Below are 27,605 nucleotides of genomic sequence, written 5' to 3'. Positions count from 1 at the left end.
ATAACACAAAGGTAAAATCTCTTTCATAATCATGAATTATTTCTCCATCTTATCTCTAAACATCAGAATCTGAACCACAAAAACCCAAAGAAAGTTTAACTCACATAAATTCTATGAAAAAAAAAAAAAATCCGGTGTAGCTCTGTTTTCTTGTTCTATTGTCACCTTCCCAGGGACAACCAATTACTAGGGTTCACACTGTCTCCCATCATTCATGTCTTTTTAATTTTTCTCCAACAGACTTAAAACACACTTTTCCCCATAGCTAAGATGCTGGCTCCCCAAAACTGCATCAGCTTGTTAGGTTACATATTTTTAATTCCTTTCTCACTCCTCCCATTGGTTCATTGTTTCTCCAAATATCAGACATTGTCCCTTTATTTCTCAGTCCTTTTCAGTTTCCTATGTTTGCAATTCATCTTACAATAAATTAATCTTATAATGTTATTCACAGACATAAGAAAAGGTGAAAGGCATTAGAAGCAAATCAGATTCCATTTCTCTGCTGCCAAATACACTTCCTGAATCTAAACATAGAATCTAAATGGGACCTAAACACAGCAATCTCCACCTCCAATTCTGCGTGTTACAGGGAAGGCAGCATGGTGTTAGGAAAACACATAACAGAAGACCAGAATCAAACAGAGACAGAAGGAACAGAGAAGAATATTGAACTGTATTGAACTGAATATTCAGCTGAGATTCTTCAGTGCGATTTATTGCTTTGCAGTACGTGAATGAGTAGTTTACCAAATTCTTCCTCTATAAATCAAGATGCATGCAGATCAGCATTCCATTAAGACATAGGTAAGGGATGGGAGAAGCACTTAGCCATGCAAGAAAAGTGTTAGAAAGCTGTCAGCTATTAAAATAATTTGGTTTGTTTGATTTATTTTGCAAGGGCTAACTGAATCACTGACAAGTGCGTCATATTCTACTTTGCACGTAGCACAGCTGTATTGTTCAAAGTGTGTACAGAAATTATTAGAAAGCTTGTTATCAATACAAGCCTATGATTCTAGCATTTTGTCCAAACCACAAACCCTTTACTTTTACAAAAATCAGCAGAATTCTCTTTAAGGGAAGTAAAATATTAAAAGAAAGTGCTTTACAAATTTAAGTACTTAATTTTTACTAGCTCCTGGGAAGTAATCAACAGTGGAACTCCTTGCTGCACCTGTGTATTATTCAGAAATAGTAAAAAAATATTTTATAATTTTAAATTAAATACCATTTTTGAACATAGTCTGCAAAAGTAAGAATTCCTATGAAGTGATCACTAACCACCTGTTCTGAAACAAACAACCCAGAAGATCTGTTTGGTTTTCAGGAAACATTGAAAGATTAAGCTAATTAACTTCTTAAAGGTTTTGTCTGAAGGACAAAACAGACATTATTTACCTTTTGTTACCTTTTCACCTCTAAAAAGAGATTAAATTCTTGCAAATTAGAATGCATGAAGATGTACTTATGTTTCGAGGGATTTTTATGTATTCTTAAGCGTTGTAAATAATAAGCAACATTTCAAAGAAATTAAGGCTGGAAAAATTTCAGGACTGCAAAAGAAGTTTGTGTTTATAAATTAACATTTAGGAGCAAAGTAGTTTTTATAATTAATTTGAAGCGTTTATGTTTTGACCACAAAGACAGCAAAACTAAAATGAGACATATAACTTGAAGAGCAATATTAACTAAAATATTAAACACATTATTTACTCAAAATAACACAGTTTCAAGCTATAAATCAATAAGAGCCTTAATTTCATTAATTTTGGTTTGTTTTACATCACTTGCTGAAGGCTTTTTGGTAGCAAAGGCTCCTGCTGCAAGTTGCCTCTTCTTGTTCTGAATTTTCAGCATATTTTCTTCCACTGAATCCTTCACAATGAACTGAAATACAAAAAAAAAAAAAAAAGCCCCACTGAAATTAAGGGGTTTTTTTGTTTGGTTTTGGTTTTTTTTTTCAATTAAAAGTTTAGGATGAGAAATGTAGGTACATTGGACAAAAAAAGTTAAAAAGCTGAGAACCCTAAAGCACAGGTACAGTATTTAGTTATTACTTTGTAAAGAAAACACAAGAGGGAAGGGCTATAAAGCAGCTGGAGGCAAAGCTTTGGCATTTTAGGTTTTTTGCCCTTTAAAAATAACATATATATTGGAAAAATCTCTCTCTCTTCTTTGCTACTTATAGAAGAGAATGTGTCTTCGATTTCTCAAGTAATATTTTTGGGACTGGGTGTTAATGAGACAGACCAGCTGCTCCTCCACAGCTAAACAAGGTGCTGTGAGGAAGCAAAAGCATTCTACGTACCTTCAAGACAATAAACTGTAATAGCCAGGCTAGGCAACAGCAATACTACCCTGTCTTAGTCACTCCAAACAGCTCAACAGGGACATCTAATTTCTGACATTATAATTTCACAGGAAATAAGTTACATTTAATAAAAATCTTACAATCAAAAGCACATATTTCAAAAAATCACAATTTAAGTTTACTGGTGAGACATATGTTGCCACAATTCTTTTAAAATACTGTCCATCTTTTTGGAAAATAATTTATTTATTCATAACCAGAAAACTGTTCAAACAGACCATCTCTCAACTCACCTTAGTAATAACAACATCACACTTCTGACCCAGCCTGTGACACCTGTCGAAACACTGGTCTTCTGCAGCAGGATTCCAAGCCTAGGAGTAGCACCAACAAACGAGTTAAATAACCTGCCTCCAAAACACGTAGTAAGATGCACACAAAGAAGTTATCGTACCATCAGCTCTTGGACAAATATTGCTTGCAGATTAATTACTCCTAATGTCTCACCCCTTACGTATCCCACTATAAAGAAAGCTTTGAGAACTTCTGGTTATGTATTTATAACGAGCAGGAACTTCAGGTAAATTCTTTAAAAACTGTTTGTCAGGAGTGCAGGAGACATCAAAACAATCTCGTGATAATTTTATTTTAGAATTAAACAGTGCATACATTAACTACCTCACTACCCTCTTCCTGATAGCAAAATCTAAACCAGCTGAACACAGGCAGTTATTTGTCAGCTGACAAAGTCCCCTGACTGTTAAGAAAGCCCACGTACACTTCCATTAGTGTATGCAGTAATCACCAAGTTAGGGAAAAACACGAAACTTGCTGAATACAAATGGTAGTTTAACTGTTCCTACTTATGCTTAGGATGTAACACTAAATGTAAGAATTTGTGAAATGCAAAGTTTGTGCTCTGCATTTTTGCAGCATCTTTTTTCTATCTAAAGGCATAGTATTACTAGTTCTCACAGAATCAATATTTAAATCTACCTAAAGTTTAATACCATTCTCTCTGTGATAAGCAAGTCTCATGCAATGGGCTCACCTTACCACGTCACTCACGTACTGAAAGTTATCTGCAAACTCTTAATGACTCCTTTCTAAAGAAGGGGGGGAAAAACAGCACTAGGCTAGAATCTAAAATGAAATTTTTGTGCTAAGAACCTCTGATGCCTAAACACACTTAAGACATCAGGCTGCAAGATAAAAGCCAAACAGCTCTTGTTTCTCGAATCTAAGGTAGTGAGCAGAAGTTCAACAAATGACATATCTGTCACTGCAAGAGGAACATGCCTGGCAAGCTATGCCTGGCAAACCATTCCAATACCAACCTGACTGTACAAACAAGGTGATGTCTTGAGGAAAGACCTAGCCCAAACGTGCACAAGCATGTTCTATTCTATCTTTGCTGTAGACAAGGTGGACCAAAGTGCACTGCCCTCACTCTTCTCTCAGCAGTACAGCAAAGGAAAACTGCACTGCAATACCTCTGTCCTTCTGCGATATCCCGTACAACGGATACTATATTTTACGTGGGAAAAGATGAAGAAACTTGAGCCTCAGAGAAACATCCGTATACTTGTGATACTCTCACATTAAAGGCTCACATTTCTTCCTAAAGGTGAGAATTCAGCAGATATGATTGTACTTAAACAAACAAATAATAATTAAAAAAGAAAAAAGGGAGGGGAAGAAAGGAGTCTGTGGTTGGATAAACGTTCCTGCCTTGCACTGCGGGATAACACCTCTCAGAGAAAGAATGCACACCTCTACGCTACAGTTCTACAACAAATCCATAGGATTTGAGTAGAAAAAGTGGTTACTCCACTGGGCCCAGAGGTGGTCTACTTCTTAAATCCTATTAACTGCTGCTAATTCCCTTCAAGGAATGCTAATGCACGATCGAATCTCATTCGGCAATGAACATTCAAAAGTGAGATCAGAAAGGATCTGTGGTGCCACTGCCCCTTCATCAATACAGGCAGTCAACCCCTGCCGCGTGGGATGGTGACAGGGTGGTGGCCGGCAGGATGAGAAGTTGTTCAGCAGTGTACAAAGGCTGCAGTTATATCTGGCTCTAGTTTGTGAGGTATAACCGTACACTGTGGATGACTCAGTGCTAACAATGCTTAGCTTATTTTCTTACAACAGCTTCCTGCTGCAGGATAGTGTCTGCATTATACCTCATTAATTATCTTCACAGAAAATGAAAATTCTCTTGGACTTTCCACAAGCTTTCTTATTCAGAGAGTTGTTTGGTTTTTTTTTTAAAAAGCAGGGGCGGGGGGGAGGGGGCAGTTGGACTAGATGGTGGTGTAGGTCCCTTCCAACTGAACTATTCAAAGCCACACAAAGAAACAGTACTTGGGAAGATGCACTGCAATTAATGAAAACCCTTTTTCCACTGCAACTTCTCCATACTCTCACTCATATTTAATTCTGTCAATTTATTAAGTAAATAGCTTTTGTCTTCATGCTGTTATTATCACTAACCTGATGTCCAAGCTAGTATTTTTTATTTACTATTGGTGTTACCAGATGCTCAACAAAAGCTACACTATTATTTTCATTTACTTTGGTTTTGTTTTCAAGTGCACAAACTGCAGAATTTGTCTCAGTTTCCAACTGCCAAAACACTAGGACACAGAGTAGTGGGGAAGGGAAGAACTGAACAGAAAAACCTCTGTTTTGTACAATGACACAAGACATGAATCAATTCTGTTAAGACTACCATTTTGCTATCAATAAATGTAATTTACATTTTTATTCCTTACAAATAATTTTGCATTCCTGAGTGCTTTAATGAAAGGAAAAAACTTCCTGAATTTATATACTGCCATCTTTCTCAGTCTCCTGCAACCACAAAAAGTAACCTTAGACTAATGTCTTTACTTATAAATAAATTCACAAAAATAACAGAAGAGACTAGAGGAGAGGAGCCCTGCATTATAACACAGAAAAAAATTACACTGTTTCTGACATTCCACTTCATGGCTTTTGAAGTTGTGAAATAGAACAAAGAGAAAACTACATTCAAAAGTATCAGAAAGAAATAAAGAAGGAACTGATATCAAATGCTACACTATAAAGTGTCACAACACTTATGTTGACAGTACTACTAGCATTCATTCCATTCACAGTAAATAAATGGACAGCACAAAAATATTGTGTTAAAACAGAAACATGGCAGGGAAACAAATGAAGAAAGGCCCTATTTGCCCTTTAACAGATACTCATCAGTGTTGTTCATTCTCAGAGGGGCTCTCCTACCTCTTAAGAAAACACCAAAGGAGCTTCACCGAGCTTAAGCCACATCATTATGAAAAACCCATTACTCACAGGATCCATTAAAAACACTCGGGAAGCTGCTGTCAGATTTAATCCAACTCCACCAGCTTTCAGAGACAAAAGCATTACAGTTGGGGATCCTGCTTGGCTGCTTTGGAAACACTGAATTGCTTCTACTCTTTTCTTCTGTGCCATTGACCCATCCAAACGAGTAAAGACAAACCCTGATTCTCTGAAGAGAAAGTAAACATGTTCAATTTAACAATCCCTTTTCTGTGAGAACAGGAAATAAATATATTAAAATCCTGACCTCCTCTTTGAAAGGCATATTTAAAATTCTGCATTTCACAGGTGGTATGTTAAAAATAACTAGAATGAAATTTATGGCTTTATTCTGCTAAACAAAGTGTTTAAGTAATTTGTTCCTCTTCTGAAGTTCTAAAAGTCGAAAGGACACTATATTCTTTGAGAGATCTTTCTAAAACACCGTAAAAGCATGTGTTTATTAAAAATGACAGTAATTCTACTTACTTCAAGGGATTTTCTATCAGTGAGAGGAAACTTGTGAACTGAGAAACAACCAGACATTTAGAAGTTGGATTATCCCTCCGTAGTTCTATCAAAGCATGCATGAGAGCATTTATCTGAAATTGAATGAAGATTTACACAGTTTATTCTGACTTGTGGTTAGATTCTACTCCTACAGGTGCTTCCATAAAGTTCACATCAGCTGAGAAATCACTGTCCAGTAAGTAATACCTTTTAAACAAGCTAATCTTAAATTCTGTGGGTAGGGTTTCTTTTAGTTTCCAAAGGAAACTAAGGGTTGAGCACTTTTAATGGTCCCAAACTACAGGGTGACTGATGGGGCTTTGGGGAAGAGGATTCTCAAACCCCTTCTCCAGACATACTTCCCACTGTTAGGAGTCAGCAAGTCCCCTGCCTCCAGGGCATACGGAAAAAAGCAACAGAGAACTCCGAAAAGCAAGGCTTAAGCAAGGGACAGCCACAGGGCAAGCGCTCTACTGTAGCAGTATTCAAGAACCGAGAAAGGCTCCCCCAGGAATATTCAGGCAGATAAGCTATGCAAGACCCTTGGCTGGGTGTAACTGAGGATAAGAAGTACCAGAAGCACTCTTGGGACCAACGCGAGAACCAAAGGTGCAATGAACTGGATCTGAGGAAGAAGAACATTGCCAGTTTTCCCTTGTAAGGTTTAGCTATGATGAGGTAAAGAACCACTAACTACAAAGTGCAAGTCACTGCACCAGGTAAAAAAGGGATTAAAAAAAAATTTTTTAAAAAATCTTAACTTATTCTAGAGCAAAATGTCCTAAACTAGTTCTTAGGTCTCCACAGAAAGATTTTTAGGGAATAAATTTATAACCAACTTTTGAAAGAACAATAATTTAATTACAAATTAAAATTAAAAATGTAACGTTTCAGAAAAGCAATCTCAAAAAGGTCAAAGTGCAAGCAGGAAGATTTAATTTCTGGCAGCAAATGCCCAATGAAAGTGAGACAAAAAACATTGCGGCAGACCTTGAGAAACAGGTCTGCAAACTAAAATAAAAATATCTCACTGTTTTATCTGACAAGTGTTATATTAAATATATGATGCCCATTTAGTTTTCCCCTCTAAAGCAGAATATATGTTCTTTAGACAAGTTTTAAGAAAGAAGGATTTATTTAGATTTTTAGTTTCCAGAAGTAAGAGCTGAATAGTTTTGGTGGTTATAGAACTACTCTATCTTCAGAATCAGAAACAAAAGGCAAAGCAACAGCTCTTTTACTGAAAGTTGTATTTAATTAATACACATCTATGTACTGCACAATGACCAGCATCTAATTACAACTGGTGCTCCTTTTGTCTGGTTTCCCTGCTGCAAAATTTATTTGTGATGAGAGTTTTATCATGCATTTTCTCCTGTACAGGCTAGACAGACTTTTAAATAATACTTTAAAGTATGTTATGCATATGTAAAGTATGTTCAACATATGTAAAAATACTAGAGGAGTGCTCTGCAAAACCATAATGACAGCCAAGTAAAACACAATGGAATGTACCTTTGAACTGGATATCCACTCCTGATGAGACGTCTTTCCATTACTGGAGTCTATTTTCTCTTCTAGGGGACTGTCCACCAAGTGCTCTACTCGAAGCTCATTCCTACAGAGAGGGCATCTGGCATTTGGCTATGAAAAAGCCCAAATAACATTAGAAAAAACGTATTAAATCAAATTGTACATAGTGAATACCAAAGATCACCTTTACAAAGCTCCTTTTGTGGAATTATTATATTGGTGTTCATACAAAAAATCCCGAAGGAGTACATTCATTCTTGTAACTCACTGCTTTGTCATTTCTGACACAACAATCAAAACACTTCATTTGTGAGAACATTAGGGTGGCATAAACGTGACACGTTTTAAAAACACTCAGCCTTCCTTAAAAGCTCTTCTTTCTGAGAATATTTATGCTTGAAATAAGCAGCTCAGTATTTAAAAGCAAGCAAATACTTGGGCTGTCAGGAGAAGACTATTTAAAAATATCACAAAAATAAACTCTTTCAAAGACGAGATCTTTCTTAGTTACAAACAAAGAATGACCTTTTACCCTTTTTCTTCAAAGCCTGCACAGAAATAATAGCAGGCTGATGAAATATGCTTTGTCAGGGCCAGACACAGGGTATCTTCTCTTTTTCCCCAACAGACATGAGAAACAAGGTATAATTTAACACCAAAAGCTTTTTTCTCTGAAGCATACTCTAGATAAGGAAAAGTTTTGAATTTATACAATAGCACTTTCATAGGACTACTCACAAAATCTAACAAAAGACAATGTGCACTATACAAATACACAACTTTGTGAAGCAAAAATGACAGGCATGGAAAACCTTTGCCTATCAGAGCAAACCTTTAAAATTAGCTAACTGGGTTTATATGGCGATCTGGCCACAGAACCAAGGCAGCTTTAGACAGGCTGCAAACCAAGACTGGGGATGCTGATCTGGAACAAACCTCTAACCAATTAAAGAGGCTGGCAGTCATCATCTGCATACCTCCATTTATTGCAGCAATAAAAATACCCTTTCAAGACAGAGAATCCTAACACAAAGGAATCTGAGATAACAGTGTCCAAAACATAGTTACGAGTGAACAATTCCTGATCTGCCAACAATCCAAAAATCCTCCAATGATGAGACAAAATACATGAATTCTATGAAATCTGAAAAAGTTTTCTGGAAAAAAAAATCCCAACAGTTCTCCTAATGACTTTTTTTTTTAAATAAAAGGCTCACATCTTTCTGTATCCCTTCTCCAATTTAGCAATGTAATTAAAAATCAACAGAAAACCCAAAACACAGCTGAATAATGCCAACACAGATATGGAAGACTTGCATATGAAAGTGAAAAAAAGTATCTAGTGATCAACAACTAGAAGAAAAAAAAAAAGAATGTTTTAATACATATCTGGCAAGCTTTTACAAGAATGCAGTTAATACACGAAGACATTAGATTACTGTGGAGATTTTATAGCTTTATTGGGACTTCTACATAGGATCTTTACTTCCTTGCACAACTCTGACGCTAGCCTCAATGAAAGACTGAAATGAAGAAGGCGTTCACTCTCAAGCTGTTAACTACTAAAAAGTTTTTCCAATTTCAGTAAATACTTTTAGGTTACCATTAGAGAGATAAAATGGTCTCCAAGTTTGTATTACAATGAAAGGCCCAACTTTTCACTCAGCAGTTCTCTGTTGGCAGCTTCACATCCCATTCCTCACTGATAGCTTAATGCTCTCGTTTGTATTAATAATGGCACCCACAGGCATCTTGCCTGGAAGAATCCTGTCTGAATCCAAGTTGTTTTGGGGGAAGGGGTACGTGTCTGTTGGTCTTCTTTGTTTTTACAGTGGTAAGTAAAGTACTTTCCCAAGCTATTTAGGAGAGAGTTGCACTGTAGTCATCCAGGCCACAGGAACAACCTAACTGTGCAGCACTAGGACAAACCCCTGTCACGTGGAAACAGCGAATTCTCTGACTTTGAATTTAGATGTCTGTCAGTGCTTTGGCTGGAAGCTGCAAAAACATCCTTGGGAATTGATTTAAATCTGAAATCAGTCTGAACATAAGAAAGGCTTACTCATTCGCTACAAAATCACAATAGTTCAACTTCAAAAGGGCAGAGCCACCTCTGTTCAGACCTCACTACTATGCAAGCAATCTAGGGAACAATGTGGGATGGGACAAAGGCCCTAGTTCTGCAGATTCCAAGGTCCTTTCTAGGCAAAGCATAGTGAATAACTTGACGCTACAGTCAAGTAACACAGGTTCCATCATGTTGTAATCAGATTTATTTCTCTGCAAGCCTAGCAGGGGCACGAACTCTGCTACAGACACATCAAGAACCTCAGCACTGGAAAAAGGCCTCTGCAAGTGCTCTTTCCTTAGAGAATAATTTCACATCACTAGTTTCCCTCAAAATTCTCAGAAACTCTCGACTGGAGTATCTGCATCAGAACCTTGCATGTCTGGCAATGGAACAAAGCCAACCTACGTACCAGACAGACAACACTTCCTACCTTTGTCTTGTTAGGCTGACTGGTCATGCACAAGCAGGGACTAATTTGTCCCCTGCTGCCTCCTACAAAGAACACCACCTAGGTTTAGCTGGGCACTTGCAGCACTACGGTGGCTGAGCAGGAGGCAGAACAATTCCAGAGAGGAAGTACAGCAGCATCGGATACAGATGGTGAGGCTACTACACTATTAGATTGCCCTAGAAAGGAAAGGGCAAACAAGAAAGAAGAGTACAGCATAGAAGCGCACAAGAAAAATAAATACTGTATTTTCCAAAGAAGCAATCAAAAGATGCTCATCCACATGCTGCTTCTGGAGAAAGTCCAGAGAAGGGCTGTAAAGATGACCCTCTAGCAACACAACTATTTCACTGCAGACAGTTGTCAGCTTGAAGTAAGGAGAATAGACATGGTTTTAGTTCAACTTCCAATACACGGCTTTGGTCTCTTTTAAGCACAACAACATATACATCACACCACATACAAGCAGCGAAGAGGCATCCAGACATATGGAGGTGCACGATGTTCCACTGGATGCCATCACTTTTACCCCAAGGACAAAGTAAGGTTAGAACTAGGGAAAAGGTCTTTGAAAATACTGATGACCTTAACACTGTTCAGTTTAACAGCTACTTTCTCCACAGGTTGACTTCAGGCTAACAGTTTTTATAACCCAGCTGATAACTAGGCTTACACTGTTCACCGTTTATGATTTAAAAGAACAATAGCTAGATGACCTTCTGATGATACCAGCTCATTGCTTTTGGATAGCTATTACAATTAACTGTAACCACAGAACAACCAACCTGTTCACTTCTGATGACTTCAAAAATACACGGCTTACAAAACACATGCGCACAGCGTGTTATCACAGGATGAGTCAGGGATTCCAAGCAAACTGCACATTCTTCATCTGAACCAGAGCTCAGAACCAACTTCATTTTACTCACTAATGTCTCACGCAGTTCTTCAGGAGTTTTATTATCTGCAAAGATAGAAAGATACTTAAAAACAGATATCCATCCAGGAAACACTCCAAGCTGGCACAATCAACACCTTTCCATTGGTCAAAATGCAACTAGGACAACTTATACACAATGAGGATATAGCCTACGATGTACAGAAACAGAAGATACCAAATGCTACAGTAAATTCTATCCTACTATTTCAAAACACATTAAGAATAATCTTAATCGGAAAAATCCTGACTCGAATTCAAAGAACCTTGACTGCATGCTCAGTGATAAGTACGCATGTGACACAATGCCTAAAAACAAGCAGTTTTCAAATGGCAGCTGTTCAAGTAGTAACAATACTACGGAGATGACATTACTTATATGTACATTTATAGTTCAGATTGCTTTATTTTTTAAGTAAAGAAATTCGAATCATACTTACTAGTTACTAATTAATTTCTAAATAATTATTGAACAATTATCCCATCATTTTTCCATCCTGTATTTTTCAGGAAGATAAATTACAACCTTCTAAAAAACGTTCTGACCGTATCTCATTGGTCTTTGGGTTTCCTGAAAAATCACACCTATACCAATGGCATCTCAAAATAGGATTTTTAAAAATACTGAATTTGAGAATTCTCAAATTTAGAGTATTTCAAACAGACTATACTTTCTTCTGAAAGAAATGCATATAATTTTTAACACTGTGCAGCTAATACAGTTATGTCTTGTCAAAAATAAAATTTCACTCTCCTTTCAGTCCTCTGTGTTCACCCTTCCTTACATCCATAACAAAGTAACAGCTTCCTATTCTGCTGAAGGGGCAATGGTTCTGCTGACATGGCTTTCAATCTACAAGCCATTCCTCAAAGCTCCTCTACATCTTCTCTCCTGGGGCAAAGAAAAATATTTGCTGTAATAGCACTTCTGTAAATTATTACAACAACAGATCACCGCCTTTTAACAAGCCTTTTGCGTTTGGCTCTGCAGAGGTCGTCTTCGGTCATTTCTGTATGGGCTGTCAAAGCTTATTAACTCCTGCTTCTAAGCCTTTGTAACTACTCATACTTCATTGCTTTCATTCATATTTGAGTATGTGCTCGAGAACCCACTTCTTGAACAGAGTCAACACGTTATAGTATGAAAAAAAAAAGAGTAACAAACCTAAAAGTTCAATAATCCAAGCTGAAAGGAGGAAGGCTGAAGCTAGAAAGCTTGGAAAACACACAAATGTGTTTCTGTTATTGAATACAAAGTGCAAGGCCTCTTTTTAGAAACACAGGAACGAAAAGCATTCACTCACCAGCTGGAAAACTAGATGATGTATTTATACAAAGATGAGGATGACAACAAAGCTGCCTCAATCTGAGCAGGACACCAAGGACGTCAGCATAGTGAGCCAGCACAGTCCCCTCACTGAAAAATCTGAACAAGAGTTTTATCATTAGTGTGAAATGCGACAGCCTGAAGTAACAGATGACATCAGGTGAACAACTTTAGCTGTAAGAATGATGTTCTGATTTTTCACTTTCCTTTTTGAATATATTTTCTCAAATCCTCTTCTGAAACAATGTACAAAATGCTACCAGTAGCATGTCCTACTAGAAGAAATGCTAACACATGGGGACAAAAATTTTAAGGCCATTCATAGAATCACAGAATCATAGAATGGCTAGGGCTGGAAAGGACCTTAAAGACCACCCAGTGCCACCCCCTGCCATAGGCAGGGACACCTCCCACTAGCCCAGGTTGCCCAAAGCCTCATCCAGCCTGGCCTTGAACCCCTCCAGGGATGGGGCATCCACAGCTTCTCTGGGCACCCTCGGCCACTGCCTCACCACTCTCACAGTAAAGAATTTCTTCCTCACAGCTAGTCTAAATCTGCCCTCTTCCAATTTAAATCCATTCCCCCTCGTCCTGTCACTGCATGCCCTTTTTAAAAGTCCCTCCCCATCTCTCCTGTAGCCCCCTTTCAGCACCGGAAGGCCACTATCAGGTCTCCCCAGAGCCTTCTCTTCTCCAGGCTGCGCTCCCAGCCTCTCCGCGCACGGGAGCTGCTCCAGCCTCGGACCATCTCCGTGGCTCCTCTGGACCCGCTCCAACAGGTCAACATTCTTTACGTATCTGGTATCACTTTCTGTTTCTTGCAAGACAGAACTTCTAATCTATAGTTCTGCAGTAGTCTCCACCTCACTCTTCAGACCCAAACAGATGCCAGGCTAATTTGCAATTATTAGCTTACGGCAAACAAACTGACACACTTGGCTCCTAGAGCTAACATAATCCAAACTTTCAAAACACAAGTTTGTGATATCCAACTTGAACCTTCAGGATTAAGAAAGCCTTCTACTTACCTGCTAATAGCAGCTTTGCCCTCCTGCTTCACAGACTGATAGATCTGTCTCTCTTCCTCTGTAAGCGTCACATGCTGAATAAGTACTTTACGTTCTGGTAACTCCAAAATGGGTTTCCCTTTAACTTTACTTGTTTTAGTTCTTCTAAGGGTAATACTCCTAATCAGAGACTGTAAACGCCTAAAAATGCATATATAGACCATATATTACCCATCTGGATTTTGGGGGTTTTTTCCCAGTTTATTGCATAAATACATACACTGTACAAAATCCAAACCCAGTACTATATAATTCATTAACATGAAATTCTAAATAATTTGAATTATTTAATATTTATTAATTTGAACAAAAAAATTGAAATAAGAACTGATGACACATGCATTTCAATTTTAAACATGAAACACTAATTTGTCACATTGCCCAAGCACTGCCAGTTCTACTCATTCACAAACTCTTTGGGAACACTTCATACCCAAGTCCTCCTGGAGCTCCCACTGTGACTGGACGTTGAATTGTTCTCTGCCACCACTCTTGATCAGTAAAAGGTTTCAATTTTAAGAAGGAAATAAGAGACCACAAGTCCTTTACAGAGTTCTGAACAGGAGTGCCTAAACAGAAAATAAACAAACAATAAACCACTGTAAAATCTCAAAGAAACTAAAAAATACATTTTTTCAGTCGAAGTGAAAGTTTTGTGCTTTCTCCAAACCATACACCATGGACAAGGTCTCTCATAGCTAGGCTGACATGTCATTAAGTATAACACATATTATTTTCTTAATTAAAGTATTACAAAACACATAAATATCTAAGAGTGAGAACACTGCAGCTCTCAGTGCTAGGAAGACTTGGATGTTAATCTTTCCATTTCAGCTTCACCAGCAGAGGGTACATCATCATCTTCTTTAAATTACATTTAAGGATCACGTGCTCGCATGGTCCCTGCCAGTTTCTAGCATGACTATGACATTTCAAAAAGCTACTGAGGTTCTGATAAGTACTAAGTGTGTGAGCTTCTAACCAGACGTAACATGCCAGTTCGTAAGTAGGTCCCTCTTTACCTGCTCTTCCACCAAACCTGTGTATCAAAAATTATTTTAAAATTTGTGTCCACAAACTGAATAGAAACTAAAAAAAAACCAAAAACCAACCCCACAAACCACATAAAACCAAGCAAACAAAATAAAAAACAAACAAAAGAACACACACCTAAATTGCTGTTCAAAGACAAGTTTAATAACATTCCAACTGAATCTGACACAGATGGACATTAACCATCTCCCACAAAAAGACAAAGTGGAAACACCAAGTGGGAAACACAAGACAGTGTTACACTAAGAAGATTTGCACTGCATTTCTTCTGGTGTCAAATATTTTACCTGTAAGTACCCATCTTCTGTGTCCCTCCAGATTTAACACAGCTTTAGTTTGCTGAGCATTTGGATTTCGTATAGTATGCCCCTCATCCAACACAATTCTCAGCCACTCGACTTTGTGTAAAGGGCTGTCATCTCTGACCTGAAACATGGGATTTTTAAAATCTTTGACTCCAATTAAAATACTTTTTTGCAGTTTGGATTAAGCAAGCTATTAATATAACAATTCCACAATTAACAATGGGTAGTATTTATTTGCATTTTGTTTACTTATCAGCACAGAAGAGCAAAACTTTTAGATTTAATGATTCCTGGAAAATGTTACCACTCTTCTCATACTTGAATAGGAGGAATGAGCTACTGCAAAAGTAAGCTAACCCTGAAAAGAAGAAAGGCTTCAAAGACAGAGAGATATGGAAAATGGATCAGGGAGCAAATTAAAAGTTTATATTAAAGATGTCATCTTCAGGCTTTTAAAATGGCTGGAAATTCTACGAAAACATCACTTCACAAATACATCTCATGCAATGAGCTACTTGCATGCAGCCCATGTGCAAGAACAACTGTGGAATTATGTTTTTATATGCTCCATAGCCTTTGAATTTGACAGAGGAAGGCAGAAATGGGAGCCTCATGCCACTGAGATTTGGGAAGATTTAATACTTGTCATCCTTTTCTATCCTTAAACTGCCATAATTGCAGGCAAATAATTTCTACAGGAGCAATCAATAAAAAACTCCCTTTGTTACCACAGCAAACCTGTAAGAAAGTATGTGAAGTAAAACTGCAGATATAACCTTTTTGACTGCCTGCCAGAATAGCGCTCGACCACACTGCCATCATTAGCCCAAATACCGTGTGTCTTGAATGGTAAGGGATCGTCAAAGAACACTTTTTCTCACTACTTACTCCGTAATCAGTAGCTAAGATGTTGTATGTCGTCAGTACAATGTCTTGTTTTGAAAGAACTGATGGGTCTTTGCTACGGTCAGAACCATGATAAACATAAATATTTACATGAAAATCTTGGTGGATGTGTTGTTCAAACTGGTCCTGAAAGAAAAGTTGTCAAAAGTCATTCAAAAGATACTGTATTATTACCTGATCGTTAGAACAAAACTTTTTTAAGTTGCCTTAACTAAAAACCACTTCCTCTAGCTCAGCGACATTCTACATCCACTTATACAACAAAAGCAATTTCAATTTCAGTTTCTTTTTTACCTCTCCACCCAGGTGAGAAGAGGAACCAGGAGGAGTCACCTCAGTCATTAGTAATAGACACAGTATCACATTCTGACAGCTCTAGCTCTACTTCTCGCACACTTCTTGTCCATCCATCAAATTCATATTTTTCCAATTTCGCCACCAGGATGTCGTGTGGGACAGTGTCAAACACTTTGCAGAAGTCCAGGCAGATGACATCAGTTGCTCTTCCTTTGTCCACTGATGCCATAACTCCATCATAAAAGGCCACCAAGTTTGTCAAGCATGATTTGCCCTTGGTGAAGCCATACTGGTTACTAGTCACCTCTCATTCATTTTCCATGTGCCTTAGTAAAGCCTTCAGGATGATCTCCTCCACGATTTTTCCAGGCACAAGTTGAGACTGGCTGGCCTGCAGTTCCCTGGGTCATCTTTTTTACCCTTCTTGAAAATGGGGGTTATGTTTCCCCTTTTCCAGTCAGTGGAAACTTCACCACACTGCCATGACCATTCAAATATGATGGTTAACGGCTTGGCAACTTCATCTGACAGTTCCCTCAGGACCCGTGAACGAATCTCATCAGGTCCCATGGACGAATCTCATCAGGTCCCATGGACTTGTGCACCTTCAGGTTCTTTAGAAGGTCTTGATCCTGATCTTCACTTATGGTGGGTGGATCTTCCTTCTCCCAGTTACCATCTTCCCTTTCAGCAACTTGGGCGGTGTGGCCAGAGCCCTTGCCAGTGAAGACCATTTATATTCCTTGTATTTGCTCTGTGAAGCACTCATCATACAGTAATCTCAACAACCAATAAAAATCAACAATTCGATTTTTGAAGCACCAGACTCAGAAGTTTTCTTTTTAAATACTTAGTCTTGAATTGATAAAAAGAGTTTCCTACACTATTTGATATTTCCCAATTTTATTATTTCAATGTTTTACCTACAGTCTAAGATTACATTCTTTCCTTATTAATGTTCTAACCACAGACAGCAAAAATTTTGAAATAAAACATACCTTGAAAGTTAATGTTATCCCCTTAATATTTGTATTCAAAATATCATGAAAACAAAAAAATTTAATTAATGCAGAGACAGAGCTAGAAGGGCCTTTCAGCCTGTTCACTTTAGCAGACCTACTCCTACAAATCTCCAACAGGATCACCACATCACTGCACACCTCTAGGAAATGAAATGTCACATGCATCATCAATAAAGTACAGTAATATGTTATTCTGAGCATGCAGGAAGGACCCGTCTCCTCCACCTTCCTCATCTGGTTTAAGAAGTTAAATCACAGAAGTTCCAGAAGTGCCAAAGTGAATCTGCTTAGTCAAAATCAGAGAATGGAAAGTGAGCTTGCTCTTCCTGATAGTGGTGAGCTCTCTACTCATGGAACTGCACTCTCATTAGGATACTGCTCCAGTTTTTAAACTTCTATCAAATAAAACTTCCTTGTGAAAGCAGCTCTGTTTCATAAAAAAGGAAAACCATGACCTTGTACTAGCACGAGAGACTAGAGGGAGAGTATTATTTCTACTGCACCACAATCAACACATCTCACATTTAGACATTAAAACAGCTGAGCACTTACCATCCAATTGCTTAAGACAGATAGCGGACATACAACCAGTGTTGCTCTGGGGCCTCCATCAGAATATTTCTTCTCAAGTGGCTGAACACTAGTGGCACCTGAGAAAACAGAATTTATATTTAGTGTCATAACAGTTCACTTTAAAGCAAAGTAGAAGTTCAAGATACTTATGGTTCTCTTAAGTCCTTTCTAAATTCCTTCACTTGAAGAGCATCAAAGCAATTTACAAAGACATAAGCTTCATTTATTTAGTCAAATATGTACAGCACTCAGAAATTAGTATTATCTGTTTATCCCTTCATTACCTTTTCTCTTGGTTTGTCCTTTTAAACAAGTAGATGAAGGTAGAAGAACAGATGCAAAGCCTGGATCTTCTTGGGTAACACAGTAAGTGTCTGCAAGAAGCCAAACAGATTTTTCACAACATGCAGAGCATATGTATGCATTTATTTTTATGACATGCTTCATAAAAGTCAAACCTGTTAACCTATAAAATAATGTACAGTATCTCGAGTTGGAAGGGACCCATAAGGATCATCACGTCCAACTCCCTGCTCCTCGAAGGACTACCTAAAACTACACCATAAAGCTAACAGCATCATCTAGATCCCCCCTGAACTCTGACAGGCCTGTGTGCAGAAATATAGTAGCTTATGCATCTATTGCAGGTTATGAATCTTCAGAGGAAGCACATGTTTCACTCCAAGTACTTCAAACCTGAACTTAACTGCTTACTCCAGAGTACCTGTAGCCCTTCATTTTTCTTCCATGCAACATAATTAGTTCAACAAGTGACACGTGTTCTTGCCTCTTCATGATCATGTTTCGGGTATTTACCACAAGAGACGGACTTAATTTTTTGAATTTGTTTTTCCAACCCTAATGCCTTGACAACAAGCCTATGCAAAATTCTAACAATCTTACCAGTTCTGTTTTTCACCATCCATTTGGCCCTGCTCGTAGCTTTTTATACCATAACTCATTCAGCTAGGGAAACAAACTACAAAGGACTAAAACACTGCTTTCCCATTCAGCAGTTTCTAAAATTTTCTACTTTAAAAATTTTAAACTTCTAAATTTTTTGCTTGGTTGAATAAAAGAAAAAAAAAACACCAAGCAAACAAACAAACAAAACCAAAACAACCAATTAGTTTAGTTAATTCCTTTTACAGTTAATCAGAAATCCTATTCAGTTTGGCTTCAGAAAGAAAGACACCAGGTGTTACAGTAAACAACAACAACAAAAAATCCTTGCAACTTACTTTCTGTTTGTTGCAGAAGCCATTCTTCAGACTCTCCCAAGTTACTGCTTCCTGAATATCTGGGCTTCTTGGCTTTATTTCTAAAATATCACCATTAAGAAAGAGAAAGAAAGAAAGAAAGAAAACACCCATGACTCTACTACTGCTGGAATTTACACATTAAATCTCGAGAGCATAAAGCAACTGAACTTGATACTGCAAATAAGATACCACTGTAATTTGAAAATTTTCTCTTTGCAAGGGTTAGAAAAAGGGAAAGCACAGAACACAGAGCTGCAGGGTGAATGATGCTCGTAAAACTTCGTACAGTTTACCACTGAGGTTCATATCAATCACAAGAAGAGGCTAGTGTGGTGCAAAGGTTCAAACACATTAGCAGGCTTCACAACTTCATCCGCTCAAAGCTGTCTCTCTGTCAGAAGCATGCCTGTAAAGTATTTCTTAGCCACTTTAAAAACCCAGTCAATACTAGAAGAAAGATTATTTCACAGACAGTTTTCTAGATGCCAGACACTGATGTTGTCAGACACATTTACTACTGCAGGAGACATTCAAACATGCAGTCCTGCAAGCCACACTGAATGAGGTAATGCTTTTTTAAGTGCATCACAGATACAGGACACTCATGATAAATGTAAGCAGAAGTACAGCATACTAAAAGGTGAGAAGAGAGCAGGAACGCATTTTAGGCTAAGGCTAATCATAACCAAGTACCACTCTATTTTCACTCACAATCTACACAGCATACCAACAAAAAGAAAAAGATTATTCCATTACACACCTTTTTGGAAGAGAACTTGAGTGTTTCAACGGAGTAGTTTCACAGTGTTCTATGTTAGAAACATCAGGCTCCATCACATTGCTAGAGTCTTCATACAGAAGAAATTGGTATTCATGAAAAACATACATAGTCTTCAGCTTGGTTATCAAACCAACTTTAGCATAACTTGATCAAGAACAAGAACAAACGTCCTTTAAAACAACCTTAGTTCTGCATGGCACAAGTACTACTGATACTGCAATCACAAATGAAAAATAAAATTACTCTTAAAACAATCTTAGATATTTACAAAGTCATAAAAGGTGCACTGAGCTTGCAGGTGGTCAAAACCAAAAAAAAATGTCAAGAAACAAGGAACCAAGTGTAAGCATTGTACTGTTAATAGTAAGGTTAAAGTTCTGTAAAGAAGTTTTAAATAATGCTAAATAGTAAAGGTTTTTTTTACAGGCGAAACCTTACTAGTTAATGATTCCTACATTGCCTAAAACTAAATGAATAACAGCAACATTAACAGAAAAAATGTGGTAACATCACAGATGTGCGTGTGGGGTTTTTGAGGGGCTGCAGGGGAGGTTGTTTTGTTTTGTTGGTCTTTTTTTTTTTAAGGTCTTCTATCAGATAGTGAACAAAACATCAACTTTGTGCTCTGCCAATAATAGCATACCAGAAGCAAATGCAAAAAAGAAAACACATTAGGACAGAGTTGATATCAAAACTGAAAGCCACAGTGCTTGCAGAAAGAGTTTGCTGTAACTCAGGTAAGTAAATTCATGCTCGAATCCCGGATTTAAACTTCAGTAAAGATTTTTTTTAATATTAAAAAAAGTTTAATATGATCCTGAAGATGGCAAAACCTTCAAAGACTCAAGAAACAGATATCAATTTAACGTACAACAGAATGAGAAATGGGACAACAGAATGAGAAATGGGGGCAGGGGCCTGTAAGGCTTTGGAAGTCATTATCATCACTTTTTCAGATTAAATAATAGTAGAAACAGGCTCTCCCCTCACTGCTGTAAATAGTAACTTGTTAAAATGCTTGATGCTCTGGGGGAAAAAAAACCAACAAACAAAAGCCCAACAAACTTCTGATTTTCTGGTGGCAGTCATACTGACCCCCATGAAAGTCTGCATTTTCTCCCTTCCAGAGTATCAACAAAAATTACTTTCACCAGAGGCAGTCCAAACTGATGTGTTCTCTCCCTATCAGTCCCTTTCACTTTTCTTGTGCTATCAGTTAGGCCATCTGTATTAAAATTCCTTGCAGGGTAGGACAGCAAGGGAAAGTTACTCCAAGAAAACTTCAAGACCCATATATTTCTTCAGTCATTTTCAAGAGCACGATGAGTTACAGAACATACTAACAGCAAGTAGAATTTTTTAAATACATCTATAAATTCTCCCAATACAACCTGAAAACTACAGGTGTGATAAAATCCTTCTAAATACTTGTCATTTGCTCATTACTTAATAATATTTCAAAAAAAAGTTACTTAAAACAGAACCTAATTACAGTTTAACTACCAATGTTTACTGTTTAAACAAGCAAGATTCTAACAGATCTTAAGTGCTTCTGTTTTATCTACCAGGAAAGAAAAAGGAAAGCCAAAGGAACCCAGAATCCACTTCCTGGATGTGGTAACTCTCCTGGCAGGGTGCAACTTTCTCACAAGGCACTTAATCTTCTCATATGCTAAAGGTATGTTTTAAGTACTCCTCTGTGATATTCAGTTTGTCAAGAGTTTGTGAAGACTAGCACTGGCCACAGGCTAAGAGTACCCCAGGCAATCACATTAATTATCACACAAACATTTCTGGACTGTTCACAACTTGCTGTCACCTTTACACAGTCTGCGTCCAACGTTGTTCATGCTGTTAGTACCCGATTCCTATCGAGAAATGGAAACTTTTACTCTTTAACGTATCAACCGGAAAAAATGCCAATAACATTATTACACTAGCCTGACCAGTGATTAAATATTGCTCTGAAACATGAAAGACTTGCTCAGTGGCAAGTCAGTCACGTAAAGGTGCTGAAAAAGCATATTTTTTTTTTAGTAGTCACATACAGAGTTCACATGAAACTGCAGAGAGGCAGAGGAGAGAAACTCAGTCTACACAGCTTCCCTAGAAAGAAAACACACTAATAACATCTCCCAGTTAACATTATGAGGTCAAATACAAAGCACTATTTTGTTAAATTTAGACAAGTATGGTAAACCGAAAGAAAACACCCAGCCCTAATACTGTCGGGGAATATTGCACCATAGATCACCTAATCCTAGCACGTAGTTTATTCCATGGTTTTGAAAATCATATCATAATGACAGCAAAAAGCACTTGAACTACGCTGCCTGAGAAGAGTTTGCACATTGGTGTTATCACTAACTGAAGTTTCCCCTCCTCTCTTCATTTCAACCATTTGGCAAAAAAAACAAATGGAGATTTATTTATTTACTTATGTACTTTATAGCAAGACCTTCTGCTTGCTGTTTTGGTTGTTTCACGCACTTCTTCAAACCAAACAGGAACTATGCATGCACACCCCAAGAAAAAACACCACTTCTATTTGGGCAGTCACAACTTGCCTACAGGAGAAATTTATAAGAAACTTAAGAATTTATAAAACATTGAAAATGTTTATGCCTTCATAAACCCTTCCTTGGAGTACACTTAAGCATACACTCCTACGATGACAGTCTACAACTCAATTACACACTCTGAAGTAACATAATCCACCTACCTTCAACTAACCTACCCTATTCTTCCTCTTTATTTCATGTACTTGAATAACTTTTTCTACAAAATGTATACAAAGTTCACCATACAGAAGTTTACGAGGCTCAGGTTTCTTAACATCTGTTATATTAAGTCTGTCAAAACAATCTTTTTGTTTCATCTCACCTCATAAAACTTATCACTTCTTATCCTTCCAACAGGAAGAGGCTTCCCATCTTGAAAATTTGTGAGAATCAATGCAATAGTAGTAAGTGTTTTACCCTGCATAGCAGAAAAGAATGTAGTATTTTCCACAGATTAAAACAAACCAAATGACCAACCAACCAAGAAACATGCACACGTTCTGTATTAAAAAAGAAAAAAAATCAAGCTTTGTAAGTATTATTACCAGTCCCATATCATCAGCCAGTATTCCTCCATGAACATTCTTAGGTCTCTTCTTTTCTGCAAAATTTGTAAGTGTATTGTAATAGAAGTTACTTCTCTCTTCCCAAAATGGTGGCAAATCATCACTGTTCTCACGTGAAACCATCCAAGCTAAAGCCTGCTTCTGATGGGGAAGCAAGAGTGTGCCAACAGCCTGCAAATTAAAAAGATACACTATACTCTATTTGCATGTTAAATATGACATTCTATTTTTGGAATAATTTTTTTTTTATAAAGTACTTTGTCTCTACTAAAATTTTTTCTGATTCAAGCACCTCCTGTGTCCAGACAAAGCTAAATATGCATCTAGATGTTTAAGTATCTATATTTTTATAGAAAACAGTTTCTAGCTTAAGAAATACCTCTGCTCCTTCCATTTCACAAGTTTTATCATCTTCCTTCAGATCCTCAAACAACTTGTCAAATTCACTTTTAAGCTGCATAAATGAACATAAAAATGGCAATTAAAATTACTGCAATTAAAAATAACCTCACTAAATATTCAATTACTCTATTAAATTACAGTGTAGATGGGTCTACCACTTTAGACCTGATTTGCTGGAATGTATTTGTGAGGTTCAGCTATATAAAAATTACGTTCAGTTTTTCCAAGACAAACACATGCAAACACAAGCAAGAGCTTGAGAAGGAATGGCTAAAAGTATTCAAATCCTTGTACAACACTCACTAAAGTAACTACTTCACTCTAATTTGAAAGAGCAAATAAAAAGCAAAACCAAAACCAAACCACCACTCAACCCTTTACGCATCACCCTGGGCCAAATCTGAAGATAAAGTCCAGAAGTCCTAATTTATTTTCATTTGAGAATTTAACATACTTGTTATCTGGCAAAGTATTAGCATAGAGAAAATACACAACAATGTGAAAAAACTGTTGAACTACCAAAGCCTCCCAAAACTACACGGGACTCAAAGCTGCCACAGCGAGAACATCTGCTTAGAGCATAAAAATGAAAAAGATCAAAAGTTCAAGATAACTTCAAAGCAAATCTGTGCTCCAGAAAAGAAAATAAAAAGTGACAGACTTCTACTTCACAAGCACTGCTTTACTGATGAAAAAGTTAAAGGGCCCCACTGCTAAAATTCCAGCCTCCAGGTGTTGAAGTATGAAATGCAAACCTGTTCAGTTGTCAACTGCACAGCAGCATGAACTGGAGCGCTGTAACTCGGACCAGCTCTCCCAGAAATCCACTTTGATCCAAAACCACATTCTGAACCTACTTGCCATTAAAAAGACAGTATGTTGAAACACAATGATATGATGACTTCCCAATCTCAGCCTTCACTGGCTCACGAGTAACAACGCTGACCAGATTGCAGGCTGTAGGACAGTATCTTTCACCACTTGTCTTTTAGCCTCAACTTATCCTTTACTTTCAACGGGCCAGAAAGGCTTTCCACAAAGCTTCATATAACTCACATGCAATGAACTATGGGTTGGGATCCTTCGAGATGGCAACCGTGTTTCTTAAAAATTGTGTTACACGAAATTTAACTTGGTAAGAGTATGATGACTGAGAACGCAAAATGCTTTTTACTCCAAACTTTTTTTTCTGTCAACTATGTGCAACGGAACCTATAAGATAAAAACTGAAATTTTGCTATATGTAGAACAGATCTATGCCTCACCAAGGGCTTATTTCTGCACACATCCTTACTCCTGACCGCCACTTCTTCCACAAAGGCTAGTTCCAGGAGCACAGGTGCTTTTTGTGCGAGGCTGGCTCTGCAAAGCATCAGGTCTGCTAAACTTATTTGTTCAGAGACATCTAATCTCTATTTGCTCACACCTCACTAGCAGGATACACATCCTAGCACTCTGCTAAAAAAGTTGCATTGTCCCTGAAACTCTCACCCTGTCTAACCTGTCTCTTAAAAATTATTTTTTCAAGTTTGCAGAACTCCAGGGAATCACGGATTTTTAAGGAACTTATATTTCTGAGGTCACTCAAATGCATCTCCAGTTGCTGGCAGGTAACATAAAAGGTAGGATACAGAAGTATACTTCCTATGAGGTTTAAAATTAATAGCTGCGGGCTCTGCATTATTCCCCAACTAAGTTTAAAAAAATAATTTTGTGAATGACAAGAGTATGATGAGGACTAAGGCATTAAACATTTCTTCCAACCAGTGGCAAATTCAATCTGAATATTTTAAAGAGGAAAAAAACCCCAAAACTTCAAGACTTACCTTTCGGAGGAGGAGCCAATTTAAATCCATGCCTTTTTAGCTGATCTAGCACTGCGTCCCTATTTTCTTCTCTTCCCCAAAAGCTCATTTGTACAGGCATGGTAAAGGTATTTTTTGCTCCATAAGGGACAACCCTGGTAAAAAGCAGGAAAAAACCCAGAGCAGTAATCTTTTAATTGCTTTAATTTTTTATAATAAATCTTGTTATTTCTTCAGCAAGAGGTACTCCAAAGTGCTTATTTCCATCAAAACACAGAGTGTTCCAGATAGGTGTTAGTACTCATACTGTGTAAACCTTTTAAACAAACCACCATATGCAGTTAATTTAAGAGTTCTGCAACAATCTTTAAGGAATTTGCTCTCACTAGTGTCTCTATATCTTATCACATATGGGAAAGAATGAACTGTACGCAAGCAGTTCAACAGAAGAATAATGAGTCTGAAAACATGAAGCTTCAATCATACTACCAAGAGCTGTCATTTCCATCAAAAGATAGTTGTCAGAATTTGCTCATGTAGCAACAAAAAACATTTCATGGAACCAAAAGCAAGCATAATCTTCACACTTACCCTTCAACTAATGCCAGTCTGTTGTCCATAATGCCAGCCAACGCTGCCGCTAGTTCTTTTTTTATATGGCCTACCTGGTCTCCATTCACATTATTTACTTTCACTGCATTTTTATCATAAGGATTATTGGGCTCCCTCTGAAGTGCAACCATTTCATTGTTATTAACCTAAGAAAGCAAAACAAACAAATACCAGGACACATTCACTTAGTTGCAAACTATTTGCAGAAATATCTAACCTACATTTACTTAAATACCGTGAGGCTTAATTTGGTACAGCATTCTGGTCAGTCAGTCAAATACCCTACTACTTATTCAAAATACAGAAAGCTTTACAGAACAGCTACCTGACAGATGTCAGCAATTTCAAAAGTGTTCCTGAGAGTAAGAACTACCTTCAACTGCTAACACATTTAGTAAGGGAATAAACATCCCTTTTTGTCCATGTAAACAGTTCAAAGACCTATCTAATGTCTTGTTTTCAGTCACTTTCATTTGCCTCATGGGGATAAGCAGAGATACTAGGTAACTAAACCAGATTTGAAAGCTTGCTACCTTAATTAAGTTTGGAATGAAAGTTTTAGATTAAGTACTTCCCGTGAAGAATGTTAAATACAGCAAGTTAGGGAAAAAATCTATTAAAATTATACTTGGTCAAAAGGAATTTTTGAAATTTAATTAGAAGTATTTTTTCTGAAGCTAACAACAACTTTCTCTTCTGTTTTATAATTTATCATGCACTTACAATCCCCGTATAGTATCGTAATCCAACAACACTTCCTCGCAAAGTTCCATATAATATAGCTGAGTCTGTATCCTCCTCTGTTCCAGAAGTCTCACCTACAGAGAGGAAGTCTTCCAATGCAGGACTAGAGTAAAAGTCAGAAGAGGAAAAACCGGAATAGTTTCTCTCTCCTCTGCAAGTTTTATACTGAGAGCATCCTCTTGCAGGATCTCTGCAGAAAGACAAAGTGTGAAATATTTGACAATGTATTTGACAATAATTATGTCATTATTATTTCCTTGCACTCTATTTTACCCCTTTATATAAGGCTACCTATAAACCCCAGTTTTACAACTTTGTCCAGTTAGTGTTTACCTGGAAACATTAAAAAAGAGTTTTCTATTAGAAGAAAACTTTGTCTGTGATTTTTTTAATCCCCAATAAATTTGTTTAAGCCAATTACAATAAAGAGCTGACAACTGACTAAACTACGGCATTTGTGCATTCTGCCCTAACTTCCCTTGGATTATCTTTGTCAACATTAAGAATTCTCCAGATTTAGTTACATCTCTAATTATATCTGACACAACAACATTTCCATGTATTTTCCTAACAACAATTTTTTTCATCCGAGAAAAAGGTTAAAAAACCCGTTTGTAGCGGATTAACTGTTTATGCCTATAACCACAGAAGGTGAAATACTAAAACGGTCCCCTACATATTTACTAAGCTTACCTTCACATACTGACTTCTATCATTAATACCTTATAATAAACTCCAGAGACAACTGGCTACCCCAGGCCAGCGCGGGTCATTACACCCACATCTCCAACACAAACTTCGTCGGCCGGGTTCCCGCTGGGGACAGGATGCACCTCCTGACTCCCATCGCTGCACTCCGAGAGAGGGAAACAGCCGGCCACGCGTTAATGTGCATGTAACATCCACATACTAACAATTGTTTTAATCAATACACAACGATAAAATCTCAACACAAATGTCAACTGACACATAATGACCGTGACCTTTGGAATATCCCGCAGCTACCCTGCGGTGCTGCTGGATTCATTCAAGGGTACTGACACTAAGAACAGTTGCCATAGACTGGTTATTCAAGGCTTGGCACAGGGAACTCCCGGTTCTTTTGCCAATGACACCTGAAGTTCCTGTATGACCGGCATTCCACTTTCTCTGGCAGAAAAACGAGCCGCTGAG

The 27,605-nt window shown here is 37.6% G+C and overlaps 1 protein-coding gene across 1 annotated transcript; it reads right to left on the bottom strand.

Moving 5' to 3' along the window:
• Positions 1–1,737: 1,737 nt before the first annotated feature.
• On the bottom strand, positions 1,738–26,535 carry HLTF (helicase-like transcription factor; the record flags this gene model as incomplete). Its single annotated transcript, XM_010079165.1, has 21 exons — positions 1,738–1,890; positions 2,608–2,688; positions 5,660–5,840; positions 6,140–6,252; positions 7,676–7,804; positions 10,998–11,176; positions 12,454–12,575; positions 13,505–13,684; positions 13,977–14,112; positions 14,884–15,022; positions 15,790–15,933; positions 17,679–17,776; positions 17,984–18,073; positions 21,562–21,610; positions 22,626–22,721; positions 22,849–23,040; positions 23,249–23,323; positions 24,027–24,124; positions 25,098–25,231; positions 25,668–25,834; positions 26,412–26,535. Coding segments are annotated over 21 exons (2,680 nt in total), but the record flags the coding sequence as incomplete, so codon positions are not given.
• Positions 26,536–27,605: the final 1,070 nt, after the last annotated feature.

This window comes from Pterocles gutturalis, unplaced genomic scaffold (genome assembly GCF_000699245.1).
Source record: "Pterocles gutturalis isolate BGI_N339 unplaced genomic scaffold, ASM69924v1 scaffold36078, whole genome shotgun sequence".
NCBI lineage: Eukaryota > Metazoa > Chordata > Aves > Pterocliformes > Pteroclidae > Pterocles > Pterocles gutturalis.
This window is presented reverse-complemented; position numbering and strand designations above follow the sequence as displayed.